The sequence below is a fragment of the Leucoraja erinacea genome, chromosome 2 (genome assembly GCF_028641065.1).
Source record: "Leucoraja erinacea ecotype New England chromosome 2, Leri_hhj_1, whole genome shotgun sequence".
NCBI classification, from domain to species: domain Eukaryota; kingdom Metazoa; phylum Chordata; class Chondrichthyes; order Rajiformes; family Rajidae; genus Leucoraja; species Leucoraja erinaceus.
The window spans coordinates 47,269,217-47,293,136 of record NC_073378.1 but is presented as its reverse complement, the minus strand read 5'-3'; the positions used below and the strand labels follow the sequence as shown (position 1 = coordinate 47,293,136).

General features: G+C 43.3%; 1 protein-coding gene across 1 annotated transcript in view; it reads left to right on the top strand.

Annotated features, from left to right (window-relative positions):
* Positions 1-23,920, top strand: part of LOC129709750 (dynein axonemal heavy chain 5-like) — a 310,815-nt gene that overhangs the window by 189,969 nt on the left and 96,926 nt on the right. Inside the window, 4 exon segments of the mRNA XM_055656308.1 lie at positions 2,445-2,621; positions 16,115-16,309; positions 21,916-22,071; positions 23,623-23,805. Coding sequence (XP_055512283.1) covers positions 2,445-2,621; positions 16,115-16,309; positions 21,916-22,071; positions 23,623-23,805 — 711 coding nt within the window.

Sequence of the window (23,920 nt, the reverse complement as noted above, 5' to 3'; positions counted from 1 at the left end):
CTAGGTCCAGTTCTGACCCTCTCCATAATTATATTGAAACTTATGGTATTGTGATCACTGGACCTGAAGTGCTCCCCAACGCATACCTCCGCCACCTGTCCCGTCTCATTTCCTAACAGGAGGTCCAACACTGCCCCTCCTCTAGTAGGTACCTCTATGTATTACTGCAAAAAACTATCCTGCACACATTTTACAAACTCCAAACCATCCAGCCCATTTACCAAATGTGTTTCCCAGTCTATGTGAGGAAAGTTGAAATCTCCCACAATCACTACTTTGTGCTTACTACTAATATCTGCTATCTCCTTACATATTTGCTCTTCCAATTCTCGATCCCCATTTGGCGGTCTATAATACCCCTATAAGTGTTGCTACACCTTTCCCACTTCTCAGTTCCACCCAAATAGCCTCCCTAGATGAGCCCTCCAATCTATCCTGCCAAAGCACTGCTGTAATACCTTCCCTGATTAGTAATGCAACACCTCCACCTCTTGCCCTCCAATTCTATCACACCTGAAGCAACGGAATCCTGGAATATTTAGTTTCCAATCACAGCCCTCTTGCAACCATGTTTCACTGATCGCCACAACATCATACTTCCAGGTGTCTATCCAGACTCTAAGCTCATCCACCTTTCTTACAATGCTCCTAGCATTAAAATATGCACATTTAAGAAACCCCCGCCTCTTATTCTCTGTTTATTTCCTTTTTTTCTTTCTCCTCTTGTGCCCGAGTGCTTCCCTTTTCTGCATCCTGCCTCCCATTCTGTCTACTAGCTTTCTCTATTTGAGTCCCTCGCCCCAACCATTCTAGTTTAAAGTCTCCCCAGCAGCCTTTGCAAATTTCCCCCCAGGATATTGGTCCCCCTCGGGTTCAAGTGCAACCCATCCTTTCTGTACAGGTCCCACCTTCCCCAAAAGAAATCCCAATGATCCAGAAACTTGAATCCCTGCCCTCTGCACCAGTCTTTCAGCCACGCATTTATCCTCCACCTCGCTCCATTCCTACTCTCACTGTCGCGTGGCACAGGCAGTAATCCTAAGATTGTTACCTTTTTGGTCCTTTTCCTTAACTCTCCTCCCAACGTCCTAAATCCTCCCTTCAGGACCTCTTCCCTTTTTTTACCTATGTCATTGGTACCTATATGTACCACGACTTCGGGCTCCTCTTCCTCTGATTTCAGTATATATTGGACGCGTTGAGACAAGTCCGAGACCTTGGCACCAGGGAGGCAGACCACCATCCTGGTCTCCCGACTGCATCCACAGAATCGCCTATCTGACCCCTTAACAATAGAGTCCCCAATTACTATTGCCCTCTTCTTTTTGTCCCTAACTTCAGGAGCAACAGGGCCGGTCTCTGTGCTGGAGGCCCGTCCGCTCTCGCTACCCCCGGGCAGGCTGTCACCCCCATCCGTACTCAAACAAGAGTACTTATTTGCAAGGCGTACCGACATTGGAGTACTCACTCATCCCTGCCTCTGCCCCTTGCCCTTCCTTAGCGTGACCCACATGTCTCTCTCCCGTGGTTTTGGAGTGACCACCTCCCTATAACTCCCCTCTATGACCTCCTCACTCTCCCTGACCAGACAGAGGTCATCGAGCTGCTGCTCCAGGATCCTAATACGGTCCCTTAGGAGCCCCATCTCGCTGCACCTGGTGTCATGGCACTTTTTAATTTAATCAAAAAGCAATATCAGCAACATTAGAGATGCAACTGTAGCAGCATTATTTTGGGTAAATGTTATGTTCATTAATGTGTATTGTCAAGTGGCATATCTTAGCACTCATAATTCACAAGTTTGCGTCAAGAAAGGCAGCACATCTTGGAATTTTATGCTAATTATTTATGCAACTATTTAATTAAATATCTTGTCATTGGATCTCTATTATAACTGATAATTGCAGCAGAAAAATGTTAACTTTTATCTAAAGGTTTGAAGGAATAAATAAAACAATATAATTTATGAAAATTAAAATTGGTTATCAATAGCTTCTGTACACTTTGAATGGTTGGAAATGTTTGTACATGTTTGTACATGTTTGAGCTTTGCACCGTTAGTCCAAATCTTTACAGTTCGTTCAAAATCATTAAGCATATCAATGGGGTTATCTTGCATAGCAATATTTTAATTAGGCACAGTGATTAAAATTGGCATAGCCTGATGCAGCCAAGGAACATGCAAAACAAGTTGCAAATTCCAATTCCCATAGGAAATTAATAGTTAAAATCCTTATATTCCAAACCTATTTGCAGAATCTCATGATGCATTGACATTTACTAAGGTAAAGAGACAAGTGTCAAAGCTGGTACTGGAGATAAACAAATTCATTATTTAAGCAATAGAAAAGAGCTTAGACGCTGCATTTGTAAATAAATAAAAGATGCAAATCAGCACTGAAACTATTTGATATATTTTCTTATCTTCAAATGAAACTCTTCAGGTTCGGTGGACAGAAAGCAGTAAACATTTTCAGGACCAGATAACACGATTAGTGGGTGATGTACTTTTGGCTACTGGATTCCTCTCTTACTCTGGCCCATTTAATCAAGAATACAGGAACCTTCTGCTTCAGATGTGGAAAGAAGAGATGAGCAGCAACAAAATTCCATTCAGTGATGTAAGTGAGCTTTTGGAAATTTGGAACGATTTTCCTATTTTATCAAAACACATATTACAGCCCAGTACATTGAACAAATGAACATTTAATTGTGCAATATTGGAATTAAAAATATGAAAAGCACACGGTGAAATTGTTAATTGCCACTTGGATTAGCTTTCCATTAAGGAAGTGATAATGTTGTGGCATTTAGGAAGCTTTTAGATAGGCACATACTGTAAACACGCAGGGAGTGGAAGATATGTGAAAGCAGATGAGGTTAGTTCATCTTGGAATCATGTTCGGCACAGACATTGTGGGCTGAACGGCCAGTTCCTGTACTGTTCTATGTTCTTGAAACCATCAACCATCAAGGGGGGTTGCACTGTCACCATTTACCATCACTTACCATAAGTTGAAATAGGTAACTCATCTCCAGTTACCCTGAAGCCTATCATCCATCAATGAGGTACAAATTGGGAGCATGACAAATCCTGTCCAGTTAGCTGGATGAGTAAGGTAGCTTTCACAAAGCTGGATACAGGCAGGACAAAGAAGTCACCAGGTTGGTAAGCCATTCACCACCAGTGCACAGTGATTGTAGTGTGTGTCATCTACAAAACACACCAAAGTTATTCAATCTAGCTTCCTTCAAAGTGCCTCACAAACTCATGACCACTATCACCATGGAGGACAAGAGCAGCAGACACATGGAAACCCCATTACCTCCAGACCTCTCTTACAAAGTGCGCCTCAATTGACTTGGAAATATTGCCAGTCTTTCAATGTAGCTGGATCCAAATCCTGGAACTCCTTACCCAATTGGCTGCTGTCTGGAGACATAAAGCCTCTAACAGATCACCATTTAGCCTCCTTCACTCAGGGAAAAACAGTCCCAGTCTTCAGTATGAAGAAGGGTCCCAATCTAGCGATGCTGCCTGACCCGCCAACAATTTGTTTTTTGCTCAAGATTCGTGCACCACTTCTTAGAACATAGAACATATAACATAGAACAGCACTATGAAAGAACAGGCTCTAAAGCCCACGATGCCAAAACCATCTCATAACTGCCTGCACATAATCCATAACTCCCCATTCCCTGCATATCCATTTGCCTATCCAAAGGTTCCAGGCATTTAACACCCTTTGTTTTTAAAAAACCTGCCTTGCACATCTCCTTTAAACTTTGCCCCTCTCACCTTTAAGCTATTCTCTCTAGTATTTGATATTTCCATCCAGGGGAAAGGATTCTGACTGTCTACCATATCTATTCTTCTCATAATTTTATATGCTTAGTGGGTCTCCCTGCAACTTCCAACATTCCAAAGAAAGCAATCTAAATGTCAAACCACCTCCTGTATCTAATGCACCCAATCCTGGCATCATTCGGCTAAACCTCCTCTGCATCATTTCCAAAGCCGCCACACCTTTCATGTAATGGAGCGACCAGAATTGCATGCAATACACCAAACACTGCTTAATTATTGTCCCTTAAACTGCATCATGACTTCCTGCTCAAACACAATACCCCAACCTATACCACGAACAAAGCCATACTGACTGTCCTTAATTAACCCATTCTCTTCCAAGTGGGAGTAAATCCAATCCTGAAGAATCATAGAAACATAGAAAATAGGTGCTGGAGGAGGCCATTTGGCCCTTCGAGTCAACACCGCCATTCATTGTGATCATGGCTGATCATCCACAATCATTAACCCATGCCTGCCTTAGACAATAGACAATAGGTGCAGGAGTAGGCCATTTGGCCCTTCGAGCCAGCACCGCCTTTCAATATTATCATGGCTGATCTTCCCCAATCAGTATCCCGTTCCTGCCTTCTCCCCATATCCCCTGACTCTGCTATCGTTAAGAGCCCGATCTAGCTCTCTCTTGAAAGTATCCAGAGAACCGGCCTCCAAAGCCCTCTGAGGCAGAGAATTCCACAGACTCACAATTCTCTATGAGAAAAAGTGTTTCCTCGCCTCCGTTCTAAATAGCTTACCCCTTATTCTTAAACTGTGGCCCCTGGTTCTGGACTTCCCCAACATCAGGAACATGTTTCCTGCCTCTAGCATGTCCAAACCCTTAACAATCTTATATGGTTCAATAAGATACCCTCTCATCCTTCTAAACTCCATAGTGTACAAGCATTCTCTCAGCATATGACAGTCCCGCCATCCTGGGAATTAACCTTGTAAACCTACGCTGCCCTAATTTGAGCAAGGACATCTTGCTATTGGCAAGATGTCCTTCCTCAAATTAGGGCACCAAAACTGCACACAATACTCCACGTGTGGTCTCACAAGGGCCCTGTACAACTGCAGAAGGACCTCTTTGCTCCTATACTCAACTCCTCTTGTTATAAAGGCCAACATGCCATTCGCTTTCATCACTGCCTGCTGTACCTGCATGCTTACTTCCATAGACTGATGAACAAGGATCCCGTTGTACTTCCCTTTATCCCAACGACGCCATTTCGATAGTAATCTGCCTTCCTGTTTTTGATACCAAAGTGGATAACCTCACATTTATCCACATTAAACTTAATCTGCCATGCATCTGTCCACTCCCCCAACCTGTCCAAGTCACCCTGTATTCTCATAGCATCCACCTCACAGTTCACACTGCCACCCAGCCTTCTCCCCATATCTCTTTATTCCGCTAGCCCCTGGAGCTCTATCTAACTCTCTTTGAAATTCATCCAATTAGTTGGCCTCCACTGCCTTCGGTGGCAGATAATTCCACAAATTCACAACTCTCTGGCCTCCCCTTTATTCTTAGACTGTGGCCCTTGGTTCTGGACTTTCCCAACATTGGAAACATTTTCCCTGCATCTAGCTTGTCCAGTCCTTTCATAATTTTATATGTTTCTATAGATCCCCTATATCATCCCTCTAAATTCCAGTGAATACAAGCCCAGTCTTTTCAATCTCTCCTCATTTGACAGTCCTGCCATCCCAGGGATTAACCTCATAAACCTATGCTTTACTGCCTCAATAGCAAGGATGTCCTTCCTCAAATTAGGAGACCCAAACTGCATACAATACTCCAGATGTGGTCTCACCAGGGAGGGCCCTGTACAACTGCAGAGGACCTCTTTACTCCTATACTCAAATCCTTTCATTATGTAGGCCAACATGCTAATAGCTTTCTTCATTGCCTGCTGTTCCTGCATGTTTACTTTCAGTGACTTGTGTACAAGGACACCCAAGTTTCGTTGCACTTCCCTTTATCCTAATCTGACACCATTGAGATAATAATCTGCCTCCTTGTTCTTGCTGCCAAAGTGAATATCCTCACATTCATCTGCAAATTTGTTAGTGTTATGGGCCTGTTCCACTTAGGCGATTTTTTTAGGCGACTGCTGGCGACTGTTATAGTCATAGCAGGTCACCAAAAAAATGGCGACTGGACCTCCCTACGACAATATCTACGACAATGTCTATGTCAAGCTACAACAACCTACCACCTAGTCAAGGTACAGCAAGCTACCGACAACCGGCGACCCATTAGGACGTCCACCTACGACCACACCAACGACCCCACAGGCGACAACATACGACAACTGAAGTCAACCTACATCCACCCGCGACAAGCTATGACAAGCTACAACCCTGTTGGTGACAACTGAAGACAACTGAAGACAATTCAGTCACTGGTACCTGTCGCCGGTTGATGTAGGTAGTCGCCAATGGAATTCACCAAAGTCAGCACCGGCGACAACCTATGTCATCCTGGCGACAACCTACGACAGCAGCTACATCAGGAGAAGTCAAGCCCACTGTCGCTGACTGTCGCCAAAATTTGTTGAACATTCTGAAAATCCAGCGGTGACCAGAATGATGCTATGACTCTTTGGGCGACTGAGGAAACTACTCATGACCATACAGGCAACACCCCGGCAACTATGTGGTGACAGCCTAATCGCCTGTACTCGCTTGTAGTTGCCTAAAAAATAACCTAAGTGGGACAGGCCCATTACTGTCCCATCATCTAAATCATTAAGGTAGACACAAAATGCTAGAATAAGTCAGCGGATGAGGCCACATCTCTGGAGAGAAGGAATGGGCAATGTTTCATGTCAAGACCCTTCTTCAGACTGATGTTAGGGGATGGGGAGGGACGGGACAAAAATAGAATGTAGTATGAGACAGCAAGACTAGTGGGAGAACTGAGAAGGGGATGGAGAGAGAAAGCAAGGGCTATCTGAAGTTAGAGAAGTCTAAAGGGCCTGTCCCACTTAGGCAACATTTTAGGTGAGTGCAGGAGACTCTGCGCTCGCCACATGGTCGCCACATGTTCGCTGGTGGTCTCTGGTGAGTCTCGTTCATGGTCGCGAGGAGTTCCTGCATTCTGGGAACTAGGTGTGGGCTCAGTATGGTTGCCGCAAATTTTTCAACATGTTGAAAAACTTTCTGCGACCAAAAATTGGTCGCCATGGAGAAAATCAATAATTTTGTAGTTGTAGGTGCAGTTGTAGTGGGGTCACCATGCAGTTATAGGTAGTTGAGGTAGTCGTTGGTAGTTTTAGTTAATCGCTCATTTAACCGATCATTTTCATTGGCTCATTGGGGGAAAAAAACGTAAGCATGAGTTTTCAGAACCAAAGATAACTGACTGGTTGAAGTGGGCGCATGTGCGCATGTGCGGAGCTCTTCTAGTGTGTGCGCATGCGCAGGACATTTCTAGAGTGTGCGCATGCGCGGGACATTTCCGGAGTGCGCATGCGCAGGACATTTCGGGAGTGTGCGCATGTGCAAAGTATTGTGGGCGGGAAAAGCCTGCAGAATCAGCCATGTTTGCCAGACGTTTCTGAGTTTGTGTATTGGAGAAATAAGTTGCTTAAAGCTTAAATAAAGTTAAGTTAATTACAAGTAGTGAAAGTTTCATTTATCTCACAACAATTTAAGCAACTTATCTTCAGAAGTCAAACAGTCCGACTTGGGATGGAGAAGCTACTGAAACCACAACGCTTGGATCTGGATCCCAACTCACCTGCTGCTGCAAAGAATTGGAAGCACTGGCTTCGCATACTAAACAACTTCTTTGATGAGTGCGGCAATGACGCACCAGACAAACTCAAAACATTAATATGCTTTGTCTCTTCTGATGTATATGATTACATAGAGGAATGTACAACTTATGATTCTGCTATTGATGTACTAAGCAAACTCTTCGTTAAGACACCCAACGTGATATTCTCTCGACACCTCCTTGCTACTCGGAAACAAAAACCTGGTGAGTCACTTCATGAATTTTTACAAGAACTTCAAAGACTTAGTAAAGACTGTGCCTTCAAAGCAGGCTGATCAACATCGACAGGAAGTTATTCGAGAATCTTTTATCAATGGTTTGGCATCGCCTGTAATACGACAGAGACTATTAGAACACAAAACCTTGGATTTACAGTCAGCTTACAACCAAGCTTACTCTTTGGACTTGGCTCAGAAAAATTCAGATGCTTATGGCTCATCTAATGTGTATTCTGCTGCAACTACTACAAAAGAATTTCACCCACGTACTAATATGGAGCAAACGGAAACAATTTCTACTGATAAAGGTGCCCTTGCTGCAGCATATAATTATTCAAAAAGGAACTGTTACTTTTGCGGGGGTAATATTCATAAGAGAGAGACATGTCCTGCTCAAGAGGCAACTTGTAATAGTTGTGGCAAGAAGGGACATTATTCTAGAGTATGCAAGTCCAAAGCAACAACAAAAAATGTGACTGCTGCCATATACACGCCTTCTTTATGTGCAATTACAGCTGCATTTCCTCAGAGCTTGTCTCATGCAGCTACAACGGTATCCATTAATGGCCATACACTTAATGTATTACTTGATTCTGGCAGTTCAGAAAGTTTTATAAGTGAACAAATTGTGTCCCGACTAAATCTAACTATAATTCCTTCAAATAGAGATATCTCGATGGCTCTGACAACTCTCAATACTCAACATAGAAACATAGAACATGAAGAAACTAGCTAGAAATTAGGTGCAGGAGTAGGCCATTCGGCCCTTCGAGCCTGCACCGCCATTCAATATGATCATGGCTGATCATCCAACTCAGTATCCCGTACCTGCCTTCTCTCCATACCCCCTGATCCCCTTAGCCACAAGGGCCACATCTAACTCCCTCTTAAATATAGCCAATGAAGTGGCCTCAACTACCCTCTGTGGCAGAGAGTTCCAGAGATTCACCACTCTCTGCGTGAAAAAAAGTTCTTCTCATCTCGGTTTTAAAGGATTTCCCCTTTATCCTTAAGCTGTGACCCCTTGTCCTGGACTTCCCTAACATCGGGAACAATCTTCCTGCATCAAGCCTGTCCAACCCCTTAAGAATTTTGTAAGTTTCTATAAGATCCCCTCTCAATCTTCTAAATTCTAGAGAGTATAAACCAAGTCTATCCAGTCCTTCTTCATAAGACAGTCCTGACATCCCAGGAATCAGTCTGGTGAACCGTCTCTGCACTCCCTCTATGGCAATAATGTCCTTCCTCAGATTTGGAGACCAAAACTGTACGCAATACTCCAGGTGTGGTCTCACCAAGACCCTGTACAACTGCAGTAGAACCTCTCTGCTCCTATACTCAAATCCTTTTGCAATGAAAGCTAACATACCATTCGCTTTCTTTACTGCCTGCTGCACCTGCATGCCTACCTTCAATGACTGGTGTACCATGACACCCAGGTCTCGCTGCATCTCCCCCTTTCCCAATCGGCCACCATTTAGATAATAGTCTGCTTTCCTGTTTTTGCCACCAAAATGGATAACCTCACATTTATCCACATTATACTGCATCTGCCAAACATTTGCCCACTCACCCAGCCTATCCAAGTCACCCTGCAGTCTCCTAGAAATCCTCCTCCTCACAGCTAACACTGCCCCCCAGCTTAGTGTCATCCGCAAACTTGGAGATATTGCCTTCAATTCCCTCATCCAGATCATTAATATATATTGTAAATAGCTGGGGTCCCAGTACTGAGCCTTGGGGTACCCCACTAGTCACTGCCTGCCATTGTGAAAAGGACCCGTTTACTCCTACTCTTTGCTTCCTGTTTGCCAGCCAGTTCTCTATCCACATCAATACTGAACCCCCAATGCCTTGTGCTTTAAGTTTGTATACCAATTTTTTATGTGGGACCTTGTCGAAAGCCTTCTGGAAGTCCAGATACACACCACATCCACTGGTTCTCCCCCTCGTCCACGCTACTAGTTACATCCTCGAAAAATTCTATAAGATTCGTCAGACATGATTTACCTTTCGTAAATCCATGCTGACTTTGTCCAATGATTTCACCACTTTCCAAATGTGCTGCTATCCCATCTTTAATAACTGACTCTAGCAGTTTCCCCACTACCGATGTTAGACTAACTGGTCTGTAATTCCCCACTTTCTCTCTCCCTCCCTTCTTAAAAAGTGGGGTTATGTTTGCTACCCGCCAATCTTCAGGAACTACTCCAGAATCTAAAGAGTTTTGAAAGATTATTACTAATGCATCCACTATTTCTGGAGCTACTTCCTTAAGTACTCTGGGATGCAGCCTATCTGGCCCTGGGGATTTATCGGCCTTTAATCCATTCAATTTACCCAACACCACTTCCCGGCTAACCTGGATTTCACTCAATTCCTCCAACTCCTTTGACCCGCGGTCCCCTGCTATTTCCGGCAAATTATTTATGTCTTCCTTAGTGAAGACAGAACCAAAGTAGTTATTCAATTGGTCCGCCATATCCTTGTTCCCCATGATCACCTTCACCTGTTTCTGACTGCAAGGGACCTACATTTGTTTTAACTAATCTCTTTCTTTTCACATATCTATAAAAACTTTTGCAGTCAGTTTTTTGGGCTGTTCCCTGCCAGTTTCTTTCATAATCTATTTTTCCTTTCCTAATTAAGCCCTTTGTCCTCCTCTGCTGGTCTTTGAATTTCTCCCAGTCCTCCGGTATGCTGCTTTTTCTGGCTAATTTGTACGCATCATCCTTCGCTTTGATACTATCCCTGATTTCCCTTGTTATCCATGGATGTACTATCTTCCCTGATTTATTCTTTTGCCAAACTGGGATGAACTAGGGTTGGAAGAACAGATTTTTGTAGTTCATCCATGCAGTCTTTAAATGTCTTCCATTGCATATCCACCGTCAACCCTTTTAGAATTAATTGCCAGTCAATCTTGGCCAATTCACATCTCATACCCTCAAAGTTACCTTTCTTTAAGTTCAGAACCATTGTTTCTGAATTAACAATGTCACTCTCCATCCTAATGAAGAACTCAACCATATTATGGTCACTCTTGCCCAAGGGGGCACGTACAACAAGATTGCTAACTAACCCTTCCTCATTACTCAATACCCAGTCTAAAAATAGCCTGCTCTCTCGTTGGTTCCTCTACATGTTGATTTAGATAAACTATCCCGCATACATTCCAAGAAATCCTCTCTCCTCAGCACCCCTGCCAATTTGATTCACCCAATCTATATGTAGATTGAAGTCACCCATTATAACCGTTTTGCCTTTGTCGCACGCATTTCTAATTTCCTGTTTGATACCATCTCCAACTTCACTACTACTGTTAGGTGGCCTGTACACAACACCCACCAGCGTTTTCTGCCCCTTAGTGTTGTGCAGCTCTACCCATACCGATTCCACATCCTCCAAACTAATGTCCTTCCTTTCCATTGCATTAATCCCCTCTCTAATCAGTAACGCTACCCCACCTCCTTTTCCTTTCTGTCTATCCCTCCTGAATATTGAATATTCCTGGATGTTCAGCTCCCAGCCTTGGTCACCCTGGAGCCATGTCTCCGTGATCCCAACTATATCATAGTCATTAATAGCTATCTGCACATTCAACTCATCCACCTTATTACGAATGCTCCTTGCATTGAGACACAAAGCCTTCAGGCTTGTTTTTACAACACTCTTACCCCTTACACAATTATGTTGAAAAGTGGCCCTTTTTGATTTTTGCCCTGGTTTTTTGTCTGCCTGCCACTTTTACTTTTCACCTTGCTACCTATTTCTTCTACCCTCATTTTACACCCTTCGGTCTCTACGCTCACACATTTAAGAAACCCTTTCCCTTTAACTCCATCCTCCACTGTCCCATTCAACACCCCACCCCCCTTATTCAGTTTAAAGCCACCCGTGTAGCAGTGGCAAACCTGCCTGCCAGAATGCTGGTCCCATACCTGTTAAGATGCAATCCGTCCCTTTTGTACAGTTCCCCCTTACCCCAAAACAGATCCCAGTGATCTAAGAATCTAAATCCCTGCCCCGTGCACCAGATCCTCAGCCACACGTTCAGGTCCCCGTATCTCCCTGTTCCTGCTCTCGCCAGCACGGGGAACTGGAAGCAAACCGGAGATAACAACCCTGGAGGTCCTGCTTTTTCAACATTTTTCCGAGCTCTCTAACGTCACGCTGCAGAATATTCATCCCCTTATTGCCGCCATCGTTTGTGCCGACATGCACTATCACTTCCGGATGTTCACCTGCGCCCTTGAGGATTTTCTGCACTCTGTCCATGACATCCTGGATCCTGGCACCGGGAAGGCAGCAGCACACCATCCTCGCATCCCGTCTGTTGCCGCAGAAACCCCTGTTCGCACCTCTCACAATGGAGTCTCCCACTACAATGGCCTTGCCTGCTTTAGGCCTTTTTGGTTTTGGCTCAACAGCCCTATTCGCATCACAGGCCAGTCCACCGCTCACGGGTCTTCTGTCCCAACAGCTTCTAAGCGGATGAACCTGTTTACAAGAGGTACATCACCCGGGGACGTTGGCATTCCATGCTTCCCTCCCTTTCTCACTGTCTCCCACCTTCTCTCTTCCAGTACCTTAGGTGTAACAATCGTACTGTAGGACTTGTCGAGGAACGACTCCGTTTCTCGTACGAACCGGAGGTCATCCACTTGCTTCTCCAGTTCCCCAACACGGCCCTTCAGGAGCTCTACCTGGATACATTTTTCGCATTTGTAGCAGCCAGAGGCACCAGCGGTGTCCTTGACCTCCCACATACTGCAAGCATCGCACTGAATCAGCTTGCCTGACATCTCCTTCTTTCGTCTCCCTCAAATTATAGGATCTTGTATTGTAGACTTTATTCTGAACAAAACTAGCTATAAATCTGTGTGTCTTGGTATTTTGAAAAATTTGTGTAGCGATATAATTCTAGGTCAGGATTTCCAGAAACTGCACAGATCACTTCAAATAATGTATGAAGGAACTATGCCTGATCTTGTATTGTCAAAGCCACCCGTATTGTGTGGTTTTTCTGCTGCATCTGTTGAATGTCCTTCATTATTCACTAATTTATCCTCCAAGTGCAAGCCAATTGCTCCAAAATCAAGACATTTTAGTAAAGATGATAGGAACTTTATAAACACAGAAGTAACTAATCTTTTACAAGAGGGGATTATAGAACGCAGTTCTTCCCCTTGGAGGGCACAAGTTGTCGTGGTTAAGGACCCCTTGGAGAGACATAGAAAGAGACTCTGCATTGATTACTCTCAAACTATAAACCAGTTCACGGAGCTTGATGCATATCCATTACCTCAAATAGAAGAGATTATCAATACATTAGCTAAGTATAAGATATTCTCTACTTTTGACTTAAAAAGTGCTTACTATCAAATTCCTCTGAAGGAATCAGAGAAGAAATACACTGCGTTTGAAGCAAATGGGAAATTATATCACTACTGCAGAGTTCCTTTTGGGGTAACTAATGGCGTGGCTGTTTTTCAGAGAGAGATGGACAAACTTGTTGAACAGGAAAACCTTAAAGATACTTTCCCTTATCTTGATAATATAACTATTGCAGGAAAAGACCAAACTGAACATGATGAAAATGTACAACGGTTTTTAGATGTTGTACATTCTAAAAATCTAACATTAAATGAGGCTAAGTCAATAACATCAGTATCATCAATTAATATTCTTGGTTATTGGGTTGGAAATGATATAATCAAGCCTGATCCAGAAAGACTCCGCCCACTCCAAGAGATACCTGTTCCAGCAACATTAAACTCTCTACGAAGGGTTCTTGGGATGTTTGCATATTATGCTAAATGGATACCAAATTTTTCTGACAAAATTCAACCTTTGATTAGAGCGAAATCTTTCCCCCTTGACTCTACAGCAATTGGTGCCTTTACTTCTTTAAAGAAACAATTGGAATCTGCGACATTGCACGCCATCGATGAGGATCCTCCCCTTTGTTGTTGAATGTGATGCCTCTGATTTAGCAGTATCAGCTACATTAAATCAAGGAGGACGACCAGTGGCTTTCATGTCTCGTACTCTCCAAGGTAGTGAATTGCACTACCCATCCGTCGAAAAGGAAGCTACAGCAATTATTGAAGCAGTGAGGAAATGGAGTCATTTCCTTGCTCGCCAGAACTTCACTTTGATAACAGATCAGCGTTCAGTGGCTTTTATGCTGGATAATCGGAAACGAACGAAGATTAAAAATAGTAAAATTCATGAATGGAGGATTGAATTATCTGCATATAGTTATTCAATTGAGTACCGCCCTGGTAAGGATAATGTTGCTCCGGACACATTAACTCGAGCATTTTGTGCCTCTGTTCATTCTTCTGCACTCACTGATCTTCACAATAGGCTGTGTCATCCTGGAGTCACTCGTTTGTTACACTATGTTCGTTTCAAAAATTTACCTTTCTCTACAGAAGTTGTGAAGATGACGTGTGCTTCATGTAGAATCTGTGCTGAATTAAAACCAAGGTTCTTCCGTCCTGAAGAAGGAAGATTGATCAAAGCTACTCAACCTATGGAACGTTTGAGTATTGACTTCAAAGGGCCTTTACCATCCTCCTCTCAAAATGTTTATATACTTACCTTAGTTGACGAATATTCGAGGTTTCCATTTGCCTTTCCTTGTCCAAATATTTCAGCTGCTATGGTTATCAAATGTTTAGATCAACTGTTTTCATTCTGTGGATTTCCAAGTTACATACATTCTGATAGGGGCACCTCATTCATGTCAAAAGATTTAAAGGACTACCTTTCTAAGAGAGGAATTGCAACAAGTAAAACAACACCATATCATCCTATTGGAAATGGTCAGGTTGAGAGGTATAATGGAATCATTTGGAAAGCAGTGAAACTGGCTTTAAAGTCGAATGATATACCAGATCAGCAGTGGGAATGTGTTCTACCAGATGCATTACACTCCATCAGATCTCTACTGTCAACTGCTACCAATACTACTCCACACGAACGGTTCTTTAACTTCAAACGGCGTTCTTCTAGTGGTACTTCTCTGCCATCATGGTTGACGAGCCCTGGGCCTGTGTTGCTTCGTCGGTATGTCCGATTAAATAAGAATGAACCTTTTGTTGATGAAGTTGAACTGACTGATGTCAACCCTTCTTATGCAACTATCAAGTATCGGGATGGACGTCAGTCAACTGTCTCACTTCGTGACCTTGCACCATGTCCATCTTCTCCATCAGCTCCGTCACTTCTTGATAACACTAATCGAGAACTTCCTCTGTCAGCTCCGTCGCTTCTTGATAACACTAATCGGGAATTTCCTCCAACACTTCCAGCATCCTCTATAGAAACTTCTACAAGAAATTCTAAAATTGAAAATCTAAATAACAATATGAGTGAAGTTGATGACCAAGCAATATATCTACCCTCGGCTATTGAAACACCTGTATCTCCTGAGGCTCCAGTGCTGCGACGGTCATTCAGATTCTGCGACGGTCATCAAGACGTATTAAACCTCCTGACCGTCTCAACTTATAAATAGGAGGGGAGAATGAAGTGGGCGCATGTGCGCATGTGCGGAGCTCTTCTAGTGTGTGCGCATGCGCAGGACATTTCTAGAGTGTGCGCATGCGCGGGACATTTCCGGAGTGCGCATGCGCAGGACATTTCGGGAGTGTGCGCATGTGCAAAGTATTTCGGGCGGGAAAAGCCTGCAGAATCAGCCATGTTTGCCAGACGTTTCTGAGTTTGTGTATTGCAGAAATAAGTTGCTTAAAGCTTAAATAAAGTTAAGTTAATTACAAGTAGTGAAAGTTTCATTTATCTCACAACACTGGTAATGTTAAATGCCTGCCGAACTTCACAGTTGTGTATCTCTGGCTTATTAAAAGTTGTCTGCTTTGTTAAAAGTGTCTCCACTCCTTCTCCCTCCTTCTCCCCTCCCCCCTCTTAAAGGACTTACCGCACAGTGTGCTAGCCGTCTTAACCTTCCTGTTCATCGCGATGTGTGTCTGTATCACCTTGGCTTTGCACCATGTGAATCTCAGACAGCGCTCCCCCCGTTTGCCCTGGCCCCTGCCTTTGCGATGTCTTTGTGTGTGTGTGTGTGTTCCACTCTGACTGTCGCCGTTCCAGTTCCCGGTTTTTCAGACGACTGCCGGCAACTTGAAAGTCGCCGGCAGTTGGCTGAAAAATCGCCTAAGTGGGACAGGCCCATTACTGTTTCTGACTACATTCTATCTGTTAACAACTTTCATTCCTTTCAATATATCTCAGGACATTAATCTAATCACCATGCTGGTTGATAATGCTACAATTGGTGAATGGAATCTCCAGGGTCTACCAAATGATGACCTGTCCATACAGAATGGCATCATTGTAACTAAAGCAACTAGGTACTCACTTCTGATTGATCCACAAGGACAAGGCAAAATCTGGATTAAAAATAAAGAAAAAGACAACGAGTTACAGGTAAGCGTGGATTTTATCCCCTACGTTTTGTGCTTAAATAATGAACATTTTTAAATCTTCATAGCAAGATAAAGTTAGACATTTGAAATATTAAAGCATATATGTTCAGGCAACCGTTGATTTTTAAAGACAACCGTCATACTGACCAACATTTATCCTTTACCAAGCATTATAAAATGTACATGGTGCCATTGCTATTAGTGACATTTTATCTTATGCCAGACAGCTGTCATATTTTCTCTGTGTGACAGGAATTGTGCATAAAGCTATTAATTGTCTGTCAAGCATTCTTAGATATATTTAGAGTCATGATAAAGAATTGTATAAATGAAAGTCCCAAACCTAGAAATTGAATCACATGTGCCATGTTTAATGCACTTTGCATCCATATTCAATGAAAATTGAAATGTTCTTGAAAATCAGGGATTACATGTGATTTATTTTTCAAGGCTTCCTGCAGATCCTTCAACCTATCACACACAATAATCTATCACTCATGCTAAAATGAGCTTTTCACAGTGCTTGTCAAAATTGTTTCTGAATATTTTGAACAGTGACGGCCCAAGCTAGTGTTTCCACTTTGAAGTTCTGGTTGTCCGTGTAATTTTAGGGAAATTAAATAATTTCGGGAAATTGCCGCATCCGGCCTGCGGGATGGTTTGGGGGAAAAAATGTTTATTTACGACCTGTGCAGTTGGGGGAGGCCCATCAGCTGCGTCACTATTGAAAATGGAGCCAGGGGTGTCAAACTACATGCGAAGGGGTTCAATCTGACCCGCGGGATGATTTGGAAAAAAAAGGAGTGCCTGCTTTTCCGAGCCCAGGGCTGTGGTCTCTGCTCTTCCGGTCCATCACCTCCATCCATGGTGTTGGAGCCTCGTCGCTGGTCAGCCTGGTGTCCAGGGAGCGGGTCCGCTGCTGGCGGTCCAGGGAGACCGTTCTCCCATCGCCAGGCGGGAGTGGGAACGACTGACTCTGAACTTAGTCCTGGCAGCGGCAGTGACCCGACACCAGGCGCTGCTGCGGCCAAGGGCTCCCACCTCCCCCCCGCCGTGGGCCCTCCAATGTTGTGAGGGAGGGAGGGGAGAGAGGGAGGGGAGAGAAGGGGAGGAGGGGAGGGAGAGAGAGGGAGGGAGGGAGAGAGAGGGAGAGGGAGGGGAGGGAGGGGGGAGGGGGAGGGAGGGGGGGGGAGGGGAGGGAGGAAGGGGAGGAGGGGGGGGAGGAGGGAGAGAGATGGAGGGGGGGAGGAGAGGAGAGAGAGGGGAGAGGGGGAGATGGTGGGGGAACAGGTAGGGGGAAGAGGGAGAGGGGGAGGGGCAGAGGGAGGGTGCTGTCACAACCCAGTAGTTTAGTTTGAGACTAATTAGAGGCTGACTGTGTTCACAGTCTGAGTTTGATTGCTGGAAGCAGGCTAATAAAAATTAGGTGCAGTGTGTAGCCAACATTTACAGTTTGTTTAATTAGGTCTACATTTGTGTCTGCTAATGTTTGATTTCAAATAGATTATTAATGGAAAGACTGTGGCTCCCAAAACAATCTTAGCCAAAATAGCATTGTTTTTTCTCTCTCTCATCGCAACGTTCTTGTAGCCTACGACTGTGTTAATACCAATCATAAAAATAATGCTTTTTACAAAAGTTTCACAGTTGTTGGTGGGTCTTTCATCAGATTTTAAGGAGCTGTCACATGTCTGAATGTGTGACCCCTTAAAACTCAATGTGAGTGATGAAGGACATCACATATCACTATGTAAAGTGTATACTGGGGTAAAGGCCTCAAGACCAGTTCAAAGTATTAGTGACAAAGTTGGGGCAGACCAACATGACATTACATTGTTCCAGAATCACTGCAAGCAGTTTCTCATGGAATGTGTGAAACAGATTCAGCAATCTTCGGGAACTGGATTTCCTGAGATGTCTAGACCCAGCAGTAGCATACAATCTGACTATACCACCCTTGGCACCATTGTACCAAAAACGGCCTTACCTGATGGAAGTTGCATCAGTTCAAGATGTTGACACTGAATGGAGGACACACTCCAAGCACCCCACTTTGAATGGCAGTTTGTCAGTACAGGAGTATTGGAGAGGAGTATTCACACAGAAAGATGCCTGTGGAAACCAAGTGCAACCAAATTTGAGGAAAATAATCAGTGTGTTGCTGTCATTTCCTTTCTTAAATGCTGCTGTTGAAAGGGTTTTCAGCCAACTCAAGCTGATAAAGGATGACCAGACGATAAATCTAAAACAAGAGAGCTTGTTTGGACTGCTGTTAACAAAACTAACATTTGAGAAGAAAGGACAACAGCAAGCTGCACAGTGGGATCCTTGCAAGGACATTCTCAAACTACATGCCAGGATGCAGGCTAATGCAGATGCAGTTGAACTTCGCAGGAAATTCATGGTTGAGTTCTGCATGTAAATTGTTAAGTTATGAAATGTATTATTTTTTCAGTTCATCTTTCATACAATCCAAAGTTAATTTCCCTGGACATGTACTGTACAGTAGCTGCATGTCAGATTCAGATTCAGATTCAGATTCAGATTCAATTTAATTGTCATTGTCAGCTGACAACGAAATGCATTTACATAAAGTGTCTGAACCAAAGACCAATAAAGAGACTGGTGAACATAGTCAATGACCTTAGGTAGACAAAAATGCTGGAGAAACTCAGCGGGTGAGGCAGCATCTATGGAGCGAAAGAAATAGGCAACGTTTCGGATCGAGACCCTTCTTCAGACTAATTGGCATGAGCCTCATTTAGTGCAGAATTGTTTCTGGCATGGACCTGGATCTTTGCTTTACCAGTGTGTTGGCTGAAGCATTTCCAACGTGTATATTATACATTACAATGGATGCTTAAGTATCCACTTGTATCTGTAAAACATATGGTGTCAAATCATTTTCTATTAATCTCTCTCCAGCTGTACATAATAGTTATGTTATTTCCCAATTACTGTAGATATTTCAGGAATTATTAATTCAACTTGTGTATTAATTTTTCTGAATATCTCTCTTTCAAACTTCCAAGCAATTACAAGTAATTTAATAACTTTGATAATGGAGTATAAATATTTAATAAACAGTGCTATCTTCATTGTGCGAATAATGTGCCAGATATTTTTCTCTTGTGCCATATGATTCCATGAATCAGTTTTAAGAAAATGGAGACTTCCTGAGAGACTTTGACATTCATTTGCTTGTACATTTGTCAGCTTGTTGAGTTTGAAAATGTATTCATTGAAATCACATTCAGTTTCCATGTATAAACCCACAAAACGTACAAATAATTGATTTGGTTACCAGTTTAGAAGTGTAACATAAATTGCTGGGAAATTGAAACACATAGTATGCGAAAAGATGGTTTGAAAAAGAGTGAAAATCAGAAAATACTGCAGATTCTGGAGATTCATAGTCATACAGTGTGGAAACAGACCCTTTGGCCCAACTTTCCAACACTGAACAACATGTCCCATTTACACAAGTCCAATCTGTCTAGCTTTTGGGCCATATCCCTCCAAATGAAAACAGAAAATTCTGTAAATATTTTGTATTTGTGAGGAAGGAAACTAAGTTAACTTTTCAGGTCAAAGACCCTTTGTCAGAACTGGGAAAGAGACAAAAGACCCTTGTATAACTGCAGGGATGATAGGGGGAGGGGGTATTTCTGATACGTGCCAAGATACTCATCCAGACTACTACAGAGTATCTGCATACTCCTATTTGTTTGCATCTGGTCCAAATCCCTCTAAAGTTTTCCTGTTCATGTATCGACAGGGATACATGGCTTGACTTCCCATAAGGCAACACCTTAAACTTTGTCATTCCTCAGCCCACTAGCCCAGTTGATCATAATCCCACTGTAATTCTAGATAACGATTTTCACGGTCTACTGGGATGAACCGCAAGTTGACTTGGCGACTGCTCTGTCCAAGTACGCAAGAAATTGGGGAAGGTTGTGGTTGTAGCCCAGTTCATCACACAGCCCAGCCCTACCCTCATTGACTCCATCTACATTTCACATTGCCTCTGAAAAGCAAGTTACATAATGAAAGGACCATTTACACCCCTGTCATTCTCTCTTATCCCCTCGGGCAGAAGATATTAAAGCTTGAAAGCACATACCACCAAATTTAAGAACAGCTTCTTCCCCGCTGTTATCAGACAATATGGTCCTTTCAAAACCTAAGAGTATACCACCAATCTTCCAACCTACCTCATTGCAGCCTTTGCACTTTTTTATCTGCATTTTCTCATTAGCTGTAATGCTGTAGCATTGTAATGCTATTTTGTACCTGGTATATTTTTATTTGCACTATGATATGATTGTATCACTGTACCTTGGTCCACATGACGATATAAACCAATAACAATACCAAAAAGAAGGTAGAGTTGTAAAAGGCAAAAGTAGGAAGATAGATTTAGCAGGTAAGGCTGGGCATGTCTTCCATTCCCAGATGAAGTAAAAAGGCAGATTAAAATCTCCACAGCAAGCTGAGCTGCTTTCCTCATTCTTCAGGGAACGGGGGTTCCCCTCCTCCACCATAGATGAGGCTCGCACCAGGGTCTCTTCCACACCCCGCAACACTGCTCTCTCTCCCCATCCCCGCACTCGCAACAAGGGCAGAGTCCCCCTAGTCCTCACCTTTCACCCCTCCAGCCGTCACATACAACAAATAATCCTCCGTCCTTTTCGCCTCCTCCAACGTGACCCCACCACTCGCCACATCTTCCCATCTCCCCCCATGTCTGCCTTCCGCAAAGACCGCTCCCTCCGCAAATCCCTTGTCAATTCTTCCCTTCCCTCCCATACCACCCCCTCCCCGGGCACTTTCCGTTGTAACCGCAAGAAATGCAACACCTGTCCCTTAACCTCCCCCCTCGACTCCATTCAAGGACCCAAGCAGTCGTTCCAGGTGTGACAGAGGTTCACCTGTATCTCCTCCAATCTCATCTATTGCATCCGCTGCTCTAGATGTCAGCTGATCTACATCGGTGAGACTAAGCGGAGGTTGGGCGATCGTTTCGCCGAACACCTCCGCTCGGTCCGCAAGAACCTACCTGACCTCCCGGTGGCTCAGCACTTCAACTCCTCCTCCCATTCCCAATCCGACCTCTCTGTCCTGGGTCTCCTCCATTGCCAGAGTGAGCAACACTGGAAATTGGAGGAACAGCACCTCATATTCCACTTGGGGAGTCTGCATCCTGCGGGCATGAACATTGAATTCTCCCAGTTTTGTTAGCCCTTGCTGTCTCCTCCCCTTCCTCAGCCCTCGGGCTGTCTCCTCCCATCCCCCGGCCCTCGGGCTCCTCCTCCTCCTTTTTCCTTCCTTCTCCCCGCCACCCCCTATCAATCTGAAGAAGGGTTTCGGCCCGAAACGTTACCTATTTCCTTCGCTCCATAGATGCTGCTGCACCCGCTGAGTTTCTCCAACTTTTTTGTGTACCTGCTTTGCAAGATGTTGTCCTGACAGGATGTGTTTATCCATTATCTTGCATCCATTAATTTTCTTTCGCTGCTTTTGGAATATGCTTCAATTTCTTCTTAATTTTGCCTGATAATTTGCAATAAGTTAACTGAATAATTTAAAAATCTGTATCCTCAGATAACATCGTTAAACCATAAGTACTTCAGGACACATCTGGAGGATTGTCTTTCTTTGGGGCGCCCTCTACTAATGGAGGATATAGGGGAGGAGTTGGATCCTGCTCTTGACAATGTGTTGGAAAAGAACTTTATTAAATCAGGATCAACTTACAAAGTAAGATACTATTTAAAGAAAATGGATGCATTTAAAAATGCAATATATACTCAATGAGTATTTTATATTTCTAAAATCATGAATGCACCTCATTCAAATAATTGATTTTTAAAACATTTGGTTCACTGGATGACTCTTAAGTTTGACTGACAAAGGATTATTATGCTAGAATGGCATGTTAAATAATTTAATTGGCAGTGATTAAGATTGTGCAGTCATTAGTGTGGTTAAGCTTCATTTCAAATTATGAAATTAAACTACACTGTTGGAATTCTCATTTGATGGTGGCTGCAATGCTTTTCAAACTCAGCACAGTCTACTCGATCTAACTCTTGTAGTTTATGCCTTTGTATGAAATGAATTAAAATGTTTTATTAGCCTTAATTGAACTAATTTGATACATTGTACCTTACATTTTTTACAAAAGCTATCCAAATAATGGCAGATAAACAGACGTAGAAACATAGAAACTATGTGCAGGAGTAGGCCATTCGGCCCTTCGAGCCTGAACCTCCATTCAATATGATCATGGCTGATCATCCAACTCGGTATCCTGTACCTGCCTTCTCTCCATACCCCCTGATCCCTTTAGCCACAAGGGCCACATCTAACTCCCTCTTAAATATAGCCAATGAACTGGCCTCAACTACCTTCTGTGGCAGAGAATTCCAGAGATTCACCACTCTCTGTGTGAAAAATGTTTTTCTCATCTCGGTCCTAAAAGATTTCCCCCTTATCCTTAAACTGTGACCCCTTGTTCTGGACTTCCCCAACATCGGGAACAATCTTCCTACATCTAGCCTGTCCAACCTCTTAAGAAATTTGTAAGTTTCTATAATATCCCCCCGTCAATCTTCTAAATTCTTGCGAGTACAAGCCGAGTCTATCCAGTCTTTCTTCATATGAAAGACCTGACATCCCAGGAATCAGTCTGGTGAACCTTCTCTGTACTCCCTCTATGGCAAGAATGTCTTTCCTCAGATTAGGAGACCAAAACTGTACGCAATACTACAGGTGTGGTCTCACCAAGACCCTGTACAACTGCAGTAGAACCTCCCTGCTCCTATACTCAACTCATTTTACTATGAATGCTAACATACACACAAAATGTAGATAGGGTGAATGCACAGTCCTTCTCCCATGTTAGGGTCGGAGGAAAATATTTCATAGGATCATGAGGGACAACTTTTTCCCATAGAGGGTGGCATTTATATGGAATGAACTGCCAGAGAAAGTAGTTAAGGCAGATACAATACCCACATGTAAAAAAGTATTTTGGACAAAGGCTGAGAAAGGCTCAGAGGGATATGGGTAAATGTGGGCAAATGCAACTAGCTTAGATGGGGTATTTTGGTCAACATAAATGAGATGGGCCAATGGGCCTGTTTCTATGCTGTATGAATCTATGATATCTCAAAGCTGTATGAATCTATGATATCTCAAAGCCATATCTGAAATAATGTAGGTAGTTTTATAACTTTGTATTTTAAATTTAGTGATATGGAAACAAATAAATGAGTGTCATTATATCTGGTGGTTCTTTCATGTTAGGTGAAAGTTGGTGACAAAGAAGTTGATGTGATGTTGGGATTTACTCTGTATATCACCACCAAGTTGGCGAATCCTGCTTACACTCCCGAAATCAGTGCTAAAACTGCCATTATCGACTTTACTGTCACAATGAAAGGATTAGAAGACCAGCTTCTTGGTCGAGTGATCCTAATTGAAAAACAGGTAGGTTAAGTAAAACATGGCTACAACGATTCAAGGACACCAAAATACATCCTGTTGTACTGCTTATATACTTTTTTCAAGCCCCAATTCCTTAAACTACAAGGAAAGTCCTAGC